We start from the raw sequence: 11,311 nt of genomic DNA on the forward strand, positions 1-11,311 counted from the left end.
GTTTATATTCTTAGCCCGAAATCACAATACCAACAACCAACACAACAATAACAACACTAACACCAACAATAACACTAACACCAACAACATCATTATCAATACCAAAATATTTCATATAACATCCCACACGATGTTTATCAACATACAATAACAATATACACTCCCTTTTTTCCCAATCAAGGAGCATAGTCTCATCAACACACCAACAACATTAGATACCATCCATATATATGTAAATTAGCTCATCAAAACACCCACAACATGATCAAATCAGTCCATAAACTCAACAACTACAACACAACATTTTATGATCTTTCCTCCATAACTATTTTCACTTTTAGGACTTGGCAAACCTTCAAATCAACTTAACATAAGAGATAGGATGAAGAACATACTTTATACTTGAAGAACTTTATCCACACCAACTTTCTTCAAGACCAAACTCACCACAACATCAAGTAGAAACAAGAATAATCACTTTTCATGAACTAGTTTGGTGTAATCTTGTTGGATTCTTTATTTAAGGGGTTATATGTGTTTAAGAGAAGTGTGTGGATGTTTCTAAAGCTCACAAGAAGTGTAAATGATGAAAAAAGTGGAATAATAGGGTATTTATAGCCCTTGAGAGTCGGTTCCACCAACTTTCCAAGTGGGGCCCGCGGGGAACAATTTGGCAACTTGGAGGTTTATCTTGAAATGCCCTTAACTCCCTACTCCAATGTCGTTTTGACGAACCGTTTATTACGTTAGAAACTAGACTTCCTGAACTTCAATTTAGGCTTTTGTTTCACTTCAAAACTTCTGATATACTACGAGATATACCCCTCTAAAGTTGACCTAAAATTTTATCGAATTTTTCAAATTTTCGACAAACTTATTTTCTTCAATTTGCTTGGTCCCGGAATCTTTTGAAACTCTTCATACATGATATCTTTCATTAATAATACTTGATAATGGTCATATCCTTTAGTTTCAAGGTTGTCCTTCCCGGTTACGACTTATGAGATCGTAATTCATCATTTACTTCATTGCTACGTACTTCCCATGGCTTGTACCTTTCCAAACTTCACGAGACGTCTCTGATACTCCATTAATACTGTGAAATAAGTGGCGTGCTCATGCTCTGAAAGTGCGAGGTGTAACATCTTACCACTCTCCTACACACAATGGTTGCAAATATTTCCTAACACTGGTAGATGACTACTCTAGGGAAACCTGGACACATTTGATGGGGGCCGAAAGTAATGCCTTTGATCTGTTGAAAGCTTTTATTTCTATGGTAGGGACTCAATTTGATTCAAAATTCTAAGTTGTGAGGAGTGATAATGCTTTTGAATTAGGTTCTAGTCACCTTGGTTCTGCTTTCTTTTCTACCAAGGGCATTATTTACCAGAACACCTATCCATACACTCCTCAGCAAAATGGAGTGGTGGAAAGTAAATACAGACATCTCCTAGAAACTGCTAGGGCTTTTCTATTTCAATCCTCTAGGCCTATTAAGTTTCCTTCCTCACTACTCAATAATAAAAGTCCTTATGAGGTCCTTCACATTAAGCCTCTCACCTATTCCCATCTAAGGTCTTTTCGTTGTCTGTGTTACTCCACTTTTACTAAACCACATAGAGATAAATTTCAGCCTAAATCTGTCCCCTGTGTGTTCTTAGGGTATCCATTTGCTAAGAAGGGGTATAAATTGTACAACTTAGTCTCCAAATCCACCTTTGTTTCTAGGGATGTGGTGTTCCATGAGCACATATTTCCTTTTGCCAGCCTCTCTACCAGCTCTTCCTCACCTTCTCATTTTCCTTACCCTCATTACTTTGATGTTCCTCCTTCTGCATCTGACTCTGATGTTCCATCTGTCACGACCCAACCCCGTAGGCCGCGACTAGTGCCCGACTTGGGCACCCGTACACACCCATTAATCAGAAATGGCGTACTAATAACTTATACCGGTACAAATAACATATATTTACGAAAAGGGAACGTTGCCCCAAAGTCGTCACAAATATACATATACATGTCGTCGTCATAACTTCCAAAAGAATAGTATCACATATAAGCCGATAAGGCTATCATAGCATGCGGGGACGTCCAAATCACAAATCACACGTACACGACCGAATAGCCGAGTACCCATAACCCACACATATATGTCTACGTACCCCAAGAGTCATAACAGAATCATATGACGGGACAGGGCCCCGCCGTACCCGTGAATAATCATATATACATATATGCAATAACCGAATCTGAATCAAGTATAGGCTCCAGAACAAGGGAGCGCTCCAAGTCAGCTGAACAGGAATCCTAAGCTGGTGGATCATCCAAATAAGTATCTGTACCTGCGCGTATTTAAACGCGCCCCCGAAGAAAGCGGTCAAGACGGAATACGTACCGAGTACGCAAAGCGTGAAATATAGTGAACAAGATCATAGTCAAACCGTAAGTACGGAAAGTAAATGCAATATTCAAAATATCAAAATGCTTACTCATAAAAATACAAATCATGCACAGGCTCTTAGAACGGTGGTCGCCCGCCCGTCGTCGGTGCCACGCCACATCATACTCCGCAAGATTTTATATCTCCGAAACCCGACATATCACATAACACACCGCAACGCCGTACACATCATAACGCCAAATATACACGGTACCCGGCCCTCTAATGAGGGGCTCGGCGAACCGGACACATCATACTCCGGAATATATCATAGTGCGCACGAAACATAACCGGCCCGGGACTCGGTGAAGGATATAGTAACCATATGCACGAGCAGAGTCGTGGGAGACTATATGCAGTTTAAAACATTTTTCAAAAACTCATAAAATAATTGAAGTGAATTATCATTTAAAACCAAGACGATAGTCAAATCAAGTTTCTTCCGAATGTCGTTCGGGAACATATCAAATATAACTTTAGGACTCGTAGACACGTATTAAACCATGTGGAATAACTTGTGGACATTAGGGGCATAATCGTCTTTACAAACCGATAGGGAATTAAGTAGTTGACGCTCGAGAGTTAAGACGATAATCACACCAAATTCTTTCAAAAGGGCGTTAGTACCACACAAAGGGAGAGTCTCGGGCCCACGGACGAGTATCGAACCAATCCGGGTCCATTTATGAAAGTTGGAGACCTTGTCCATTATAGAATCTCCCGCGAACGTTTCGAAGCGATCCGAGCTCGTCTATGAAAGTTACGATTGTTCGTAGTTACGAAACCTTTTTGGAATAAAAATCTTTATAAAATCTTTGAAACCAAATCATGTAAAAACATAAGGATCATGGTTCGACTGCATTAAGAGAGCTAACATTAAGAAATGAATAAAAATCGCACACAAGCTCGGACCTTAAGAACGGAGTTACCCGAGACTCGTATCACAATCTACTTACGACTAAGACATGCCTCAAGAAAGAAAGGGTAAACTTCACATACCTCGTCTGCTTCCTACGTAAATCTGAACTTAGGCCTCGGCTTCTCAAAATCTACAACAACATCATTAGACGCCAAACATTAGTCGTAAGCTCTTAGAAATCCAATTCTACACTAGCACTCCATTTACAGAAATTTGGGCAGCATCTCCCCTGTAAATTCAACATCCCCGAGATTTCAACTCGGCTAGATCTTCAACAACAATACCAACAACCATTCTAGCAACATCAACAATTAATTTAAAAGGCATTCTAACGTCAATAACTCTTTTCTACATATTTGGACAACATTCCATTTACATTCACATTAACCACATATGATCAAGCCAACATCAATGCTTACATACATTCAAGTACCAACCCGAAACCATTCAAACAAAATTCAAGAACACTTCAAGCAATCCAAAAATGATCACACGGCCCAACCAATGGGCAACACCACCCGAAACTCTCCAATTGCCATAGAAACAACAACAACACATTTCTTTCCTCCAAATTCATAAACTACACCAACATTCCGCACATTAACAACACTAACCACAATAATACAAAAACTATATTAAAATTACATTATCCTTTCCAACAACCTACAAACGATTCCAACTTCCATTTAAATCATTAAACCATCATTTTCATTATGGAATCCATGCAACAACAACCAAAACATGCTAAATAAAATTAGTTCGTCATTCCTACACACAATATACATACACACGGCCAAACATAGCCCCCCACGGTTCAACACCAACAACCAAGATTTCATGATTTTCATCCATTTCTACATACTACAACACACATAAACCATCCATAACGCATGAAAAATGAGATTGAACCTTACCTTTTCCACTTAGTTCTTCACTTGGCTAGAGTTGAGAATTGCAAGAACCAAGGATTTGCTTGCCCTAACAATTGCTCCATGTTGTTTAGCACCTTCTAAAGAGTAGAAAACATAGAAGAAATAATTTTTTTGATGGCTATTTTCTTGACCTCCATTTTTCTCTCCTTGGCCGAAATGGCCTTCATCTATTTCCTCCAAGCTTTCTTGAAATTTCTAGGAGATAAAATGATGAAGATGACTTAAGTTGTCATCTTTTAAGTCCATATAAAAGTTGCACAAGTGGCCCTATGGCCCACATCTCTTGGCCGGCCACACTAGGCCCCCTCAAGAATAATTTTTGTCACTTCTAGTCCCTACAATTGTAAAGTAGTCACATGCACCCTTCATAGCTTGACTAGTCAAATTTGGCCAACCAAGGTGGGACCCACACCACCACCCACGGCCAACATGGCCATTTCATGAAAAATTAATAACTTTCCATAATTCACTTTTAACCCCAAAATTTTCCTTAATATTCCAAGCCAATAAAATCACAAGCAACTTATGCCTTAAAATAAAATCGAAGGTCAAAAATCTCAACCTCGCATCCCGGAGTAGTCTTGTCCCTAACTTATCGTAGTTAGCTCGAATTGTCCCGACGTACAAAATGCGGGATATAACACCATCATTCCCTCCTCCTGAGTCTTTTTCTCCTGATCCTTCCCCTCAGTCTGCCTTTCCCCTTCTTCCTCATTCTTCTCCTTCTTCTCACACCTCTTCACCAGATCCTCCTGAATCACCTAGTCCTGCATCCCATGTTCCCATTCTCCCTGTTAATGTTCCTTCTCCTTCTTCCTTACCTGCTCCTTCCATGCCACCTCAAAGACAATCTTCCAGGTCTCACTCTCTTCCTAAATACCTTCATGATTACTCTCTTCCCAAATACCTTCAACAATCTTCTGCTCATGTTTCCAGTTCATATCCATCCACTACTACTTCTAGGGAGCATCCTGTAGCTGAGCCTTCCACTTGTTCTCAAGTTGCAGCCATCCCTGCTTGGCAGGATGCCATGAAGTTGGAGTTTGAGGCTTTAGTTGCAAATGGTACTTAGGATATAGTTAAATTATCAACTGGGAAGAAACCCATTGGGTGCAAATGGGTATATAAGATCAAGTACAGGGCTGATGGTAGTGTAAAGAGGTACAAGGCTAGACTAGTAGTCAGGGGTGACACCCAAGTTGAGGGAATTGACTTTCATGAGACTTTTTCTCCTGTAGTTGAAATGTCAACTGTCAACTTTGATTGCTGTTGCTGTCAAGAAATAGTGGCCAATGTTTTAACTTGATGTCAACAATGCATTTTTGCATAGTGATTTGGATGAGGAGGTTTTCATAAAACTTCCCCCTGGTTTGGTTGTTGACTCTAATTCCTCCTCTCAGTTGTTTTGCAAGCTTAAAAAATCTTTATATAGTTTGAGGCAGGCTCCTAGGTAATGGTATGCCAAGTTGTCCCGGGCTTTGTGTTCCAGAGGGTACCCACACTCCTTCAATGTTCCTTGTTCAAAAGGGTTTCTGGTGATTCCTTGGTCATCTTAGCTATCTATGTAGATGACATAACCCTTACAGGGACTGACCTGGCTGAAATTTCTGATCTCAAGTCCTTTCTCCAAGCTGAGTTCAAAATTAAGAATTTGGGGTCTCTGAATTACTTCTTGGGTATTGAAGTTTTATACACCCCTTCTGGTGTTGTCCTTCATCAGAAGAAGTTTTTGCATGATCTCCTAACTGCATTTCACAGTCTTGACTGTTCATCAGTGGTGTGTCCCGTTGAACTGAATGCTAAGCTTAAGGCTGGGGTTGGGGATCCTCTTCCAAAGCCTGAGGAGTACAGATGTTTGGTTGGCAAATTGAACTTCCCCACTCGCACAAGACCTAACATTAGCTTTCTTTGTTCAACATCTTAGATAATGCATGCAACAACCCTGTGTTTCCCATATGCATGCTGCCTTACACCTGCTCAAATATCTCAAAGGGACTTCTGATTTTGGCATCATCTTCAATTCATCTTCTGATCTTTCCTTGGTTGTGTATTGTGATAGTGATTGGGGTGCCTGTGTTGATAGTAGAAGATCTGTTTCTAGCTTTTGTGTGCTTCTGGGTAGTAGTGTAATTGGTTGGAAATCCAAAAAGCAGGCTGTGGTGTCACTCTCCTCTGCAGAGGTTGAATACAAATCAATGAGTAAAGCTGTTGCTGAGATTACTTGGGTTACTCGTTTATTGTCTGACTTTGGCCTGACTGATCTTTCTTCTATTCCTTTGTTTGGTGATAACCAGTGATAACTAGGCAGCCATTCACATTGCCAAGAACCTTGTGTTCCATGAATGTACGAAGCACATTGAGTTGGATTGTCATTTTGTGCACAACAAGTTGCATGAGGGGCTGATCACCTTGTCACACACTTCCAGTTCTTCTCAACTGGCGGACATGTTTACCAAGCCTCTCACTGGTCTTTGCTCATCACTTGCATCGTCATAAGTTGGGAGTTTTCTCACCCTCCAACTTCCCGGGGGGGGGGGGGGTTGTTGGAGATACTATTGATCAGCCATGTGTATAACATTAGTGTATAACCTAGTATACTTGTATATCATTAGTTAGGACACATTTCTCTTTTATTTTTCTGTATTAGGCTTGGCCCTATATTTATATGTTCAGTTAGAGATGGGTTTAAGTGAATCAGACCCGGTCGCTATATATAGCTTGGGCCCAGATATTTTGTACTCAGATGTTATTTTCTCATTTTACACAGATAATAGAAAATTCTCTCTCTACTTTTCCTCTCTATCTCTCTCTCAATGTTTACCCGACCTTATGCATATTTTCCACTCTGGTTTCATCAATTGAATGTTAACAAAAGATCCATCAATTTCCTACTTAATTGTCCTGACCTTTAGATTTCAACAGTTTCTTGACAAACTAATTAAAGATCTTAAATAGCTAGGGATGGAAAAGGTTTGATTGCAGAAACTTCGTTTGGAAGAATTGGAAAATCCAATATGCTTATCACAATGATGATTAACTTTATATTGTTGTACAATATTAATAAAGTAATTTATAGCGGGGGCAAAAGCATGATCTAACTTTGAAGGAAGGAGCTTCCCACTTTTAGTATAATATGATTAATTTACCAATTAATGCTTGCCATATATTTATTTGTAATGACTTCATAAGTGACCTGATTGTGTAAATCATTTTATATCGTCAGTTGTAAAGCTCAAATTTTTTTCTTTTGAATTAAGATGTGCAAGATAATTGATGGATTGCCAAAAGGAGCTTCAAAACTCAGTCGGGCATTTGCTGCAGCAAGTTTATATTACAATTATACACAAACAGAAAAATGTTTCAATTTAGAAGGCGGTACTGATGCTCATGGCCTTCATGGTTGGGACTGGCAGGTACGTAAAACTTTACATATTACACGTCTTAATCTTTTCCAATTAGATTATCCTCCAAATTTATTAGTGGCAGGTCCAGAATTTAAACGATTGATGACTGCAGAAAATATTATTAGAAATTGAACAACTTTTCCTTCTGCTAAACTTTTGATCTAGCATTATCCTGTTATTAGGAAGTTTAATAGCACCCCCTTTTTTGTCTTTCATTTAAGGGTAATTTTAAACCATAATCAAAGGTTGAGGGTAATTTGGGCATTTTTCCTCGAAAAATTTGGACACGTGTAGTCCATCCATTTATCGTGAGGTTCCCGTTAAAGGAAAGGACAAATACGAAATAATTTGCTAAAGGCAAGAGTATAAATAAACCAAAAGTTTAACGGTGAACTATTTCAAATAGCATAGCGGCAAATTTGAATCTTTTCCTATCTTAGTTTGGTTATTAATTGATTAAAAAATGGTTCTTGAATTCTGGGTCCAATTAATACAGACCTAATTGATCGACTGTTTAGTCCTGATTTCCGAGTTTCAGGCATGTACAGAAATGGTTATGCCAATGACTTGTTCAAATGAAAGCATGTTTCCTCCATCTTCCTATAGCTACAAGGAGTTCAGACAAGATTGCAAGAAAAGATATGGAGTTGAGCCTAGACCACATTGGATCACTACCGAATTTGGTGGTTATGTGAGTTCTCTCACTTGTTTTTTTAATTTTTTTAATTTTTGTTTTCAGTCCTGTGTTGCTCGAACTTTTCAAAAGTGTTGCTGCACTCGTGTTAGATCCACAAGAAATGCACTTATTTTGGAGAATTCGACACGCATCTTGCGACATTTTTGAAGAGTCTGACCGATACACTCTCAACTTAACATTTTATGCAAATGTTCTTTGAATATTTTGGTTTTCATTCTAATAAGAATAAAGTATGTCTATAATTTCAGAGAATTGAACAAGTCCTTAAGAGATTTGGCAGCAACATGATATTCTCTAATGGAATGCAAGATCCATGGAGCAGAGGAGGGTAAGTTTGAATATAACTTCTATACCATGACAGTGTAAAGAGTATCAATTTACTTTACTGATAACTACAGTCTACATACCTGAAAAATAAGACAAGTTACTCGTTTATAGTTTAAAAATATGTTGATAGTATAAAAGTTCTTTTCAACTGTTGGTATATATAAATTAAATTCTACTCAGACTAAATCTATATAAAAATCTCACATGGTCCATGTGCTGAATTTTATGCTGCAACAGAGAGTTTTGTATGATTATAAATTTTTTTCTTTTCTTCATTCATTTATTCCTTTGTTTCACCCCAAAAAGGTTCAAAATAATTTCTTGTGGATGTTAATGTTAAGAGGCGGATCTGAGACGGACTTTGTTGATTTTAGTTGAATGCACAGGCTCGAACTTTGTATACATACGCGAAAATTTTAAAATGTATATATATCTAATAAGAACATACTCATTGTAAAACCTACAAACTCTATAAATCTTGAATTTGTCTGTGATTACCGTTACTCAAATTGATTTTTTTTCTGTTCTCCTTATGACAGTGTGCTGAAAAATATATCAGCTAGCATTGTGGCTCTGGTAACTCAGAAAGGTATCAAATGCTTCTGTATATCATCATCTTAATTAGAGACATTGATTTATTTTACAAGTAATAGTTTCATGTTTTAATTTTTCTAATTATTTAGGTGCACACCATGTTGACTTTCGATCTGAGACAAAGAATGATCCAGACTGGTTAATCATCCAAAGGAAGCAAGAAATGGCTATTATTCACAAGTGGTTAGAAGAGTACTACACAGATCTCAAACAAAATTAGATATGATATGCATATTAGTGTCACTTGTTTCAAGGCACATGCATTATATCACTTTGGACACAGTGGAAGAGAATAAAAAGGTGTTATGAGAAAAAAGAGAAACTATACTGAGTTTAATTTCTACAAACTGAAGTCACATATAACTGCATATAATAAGTTTGAACTAATTACCTGAAATATAAGACCGACAATCTGCTACTGCAAGCATGCAAAGTTGAATTCTACTAGTCTCGAGTTCATGTGGAGCATCATTTCATTCTCGTAATGAGAATGAGTGCACTGCATGCATGACCAAACAAGTTGCTCTCTCACCTCGCAACAACGACGTCTCTCTTTTAAGTTAAGTCATTTCCTAAGACGGTTCCTCTTATTCAAAGATAATTCAAGCTGCGGCGGTACCTCACGAACTTCTTACTGGGCCAGTATTGTAATAGGAATATGAGAGTGTTTGTATGCACGTGTTTATTCATATACAATTACCTCTTAGATCGTCTAATGTCTCGTCTGGGTATCGTCTTTTCTCTTGATCGACTCTAATTACAACTTAATAGTGAATTTTGAGAGTCAACCACTTCCTCGCTCTAGCTAAAAAAATGCCTCTTTGAATTATTGTAGTTGTCGAAATAAGTGTTAAATCTATTTTATTTTCACTAAGAATTCAGTTTGATATAATCTGAATTTTTCCTACCACGAAAATTATATTCGAAATGCAATATGACATATTTGGAAGTACAAATAAATGCATCCAAAAGATCAGATGAAATGCTTCATCTTAATTGCATATTTTCCAAGTATGTCTAAATCCTCCACAAATGCCAGCCAGGACAAATTGTCCATGCTTCTTTGTTCTTATCCAATCACAATCAACCACTGTCCTATAATTCCACCATTAAGGAAATTACTTCAACTAGAATTCTTAATTCATTTTATTTGTACTTGAAATTCTACTAGTAAATAAGAATTAACTTCTTAGAAATGTAACGCAATATAAGAAGAGCTAAACATCCTCATAATCAGTCTGATTTGCTTTTACAATCATTATTAGTTCTGGACAAGTCTCTATTTACTCAAATCTAGTGCACATTCTTAGTGTATCACTAAAGCGACATTTACTTCATGTGTATATGACATTTTACCACTATTCTATGCATTACATGTTGCACAACCACCAACAATCTCCAAATCGATAACTGCTATGGCTACCTTCAGCATTTCCATCGCGCTAGCTAACACAACACAACCATGATCACCAACTAACCAATCATGAGCCACATTCATCATCAACTACCACTACTGATTATCTCCTTTAACAAACGCATAATCACCATGCTATCGATTACGCGCAATAACTACTATCATCAACTATCACCACTAGCCATAGCCATAACCATAACCATCACACATTTTTAGCCACCCCTGCACAACCACCTCTAGCCACATCACTAGCCTTCTCAATGACTACCACTAACAACATCTGACACCCATTATCATTGACCACCATTTTTATTACTACATTCTATAGATTTTAGAGTATATTTCATCAAACAAACAATTTCTTTACAACACCACGTAAATTAAGGATTTTTTTATTACTTTGTAAATATAACATCTAATTATAAATTTTGTTTTGAATTTTATTTATATTACTTTTTTAATAAAGATGAATATAATTATATATTTAGATGTTGAGAAAAAATAAACAATCACTAAGTATTTAAATTTAGAAAACGCTTAATAGTCAAGCATGTAGCCATATTCAGATATCTTAATCTTCA

General features: G+C 37.4%; 2 protein-coding genes across 2 annotated transcripts; both read left to right on the top strand.

Moving 5' to 3' along the window:
• Positions 1-5,747: 5,747 nt before the first annotated feature.
• LOC132043652 (uncharacterized mitochondrial protein AtMg00810-like) lies at positions 5,748-6,591 on the top strand. The gene is made up of 2 exons (XM_059434125.1): positions 5,748-6,147; positions 6,287-6,591. The coding sequence occupies exons 1-2, from the start codon at positions 5,748-5,750 to the stop codon at positions 6,589-6,591; spliced, it is 705 nt and encodes a 234-aa protein (XP_059290108.1).
• A 929-nt stretch (positions 6,592-7,520) lies between these two features.
• On the top strand, positions 7,521-9,651 carry LOC132043650 (uncharacterized). Its single transcript, XM_059434122.1, has 5 exons — positions 7,521-7,707; positions 8,237-8,389; positions 8,644-8,723; positions 9,262-9,311; positions 9,406-9,651. The coding sequence occupies exons 1-5, from the start codon at positions 7,552-7,554 to the stop codon at positions 9,534-9,536; spliced, it is 570 nt and encodes a 189-aa protein (XP_059290105.1). The 5' UTR covers positions 7,521-7,551; the 3' UTR covers positions 9,537-9,651.
• Positions 9,652-11,311: the final 1,660 nt, after the last annotated feature.

This window comes from Lycium ferocissimum, unplaced genomic scaffold (genome assembly GCF_029784015.1).
Source record: "Lycium ferocissimum isolate CSIRO_LF1 unplaced genomic scaffold, AGI_CSIRO_Lferr_CH_V1 ctg2681, whole genome shotgun sequence".
Classification (NCBI taxonomy): domain Eukaryota; kingdom Viridiplantae; phylum Streptophyta; class Magnoliopsida; order Solanales; family Solanaceae; genus Lycium; species Lycium ferocissimum.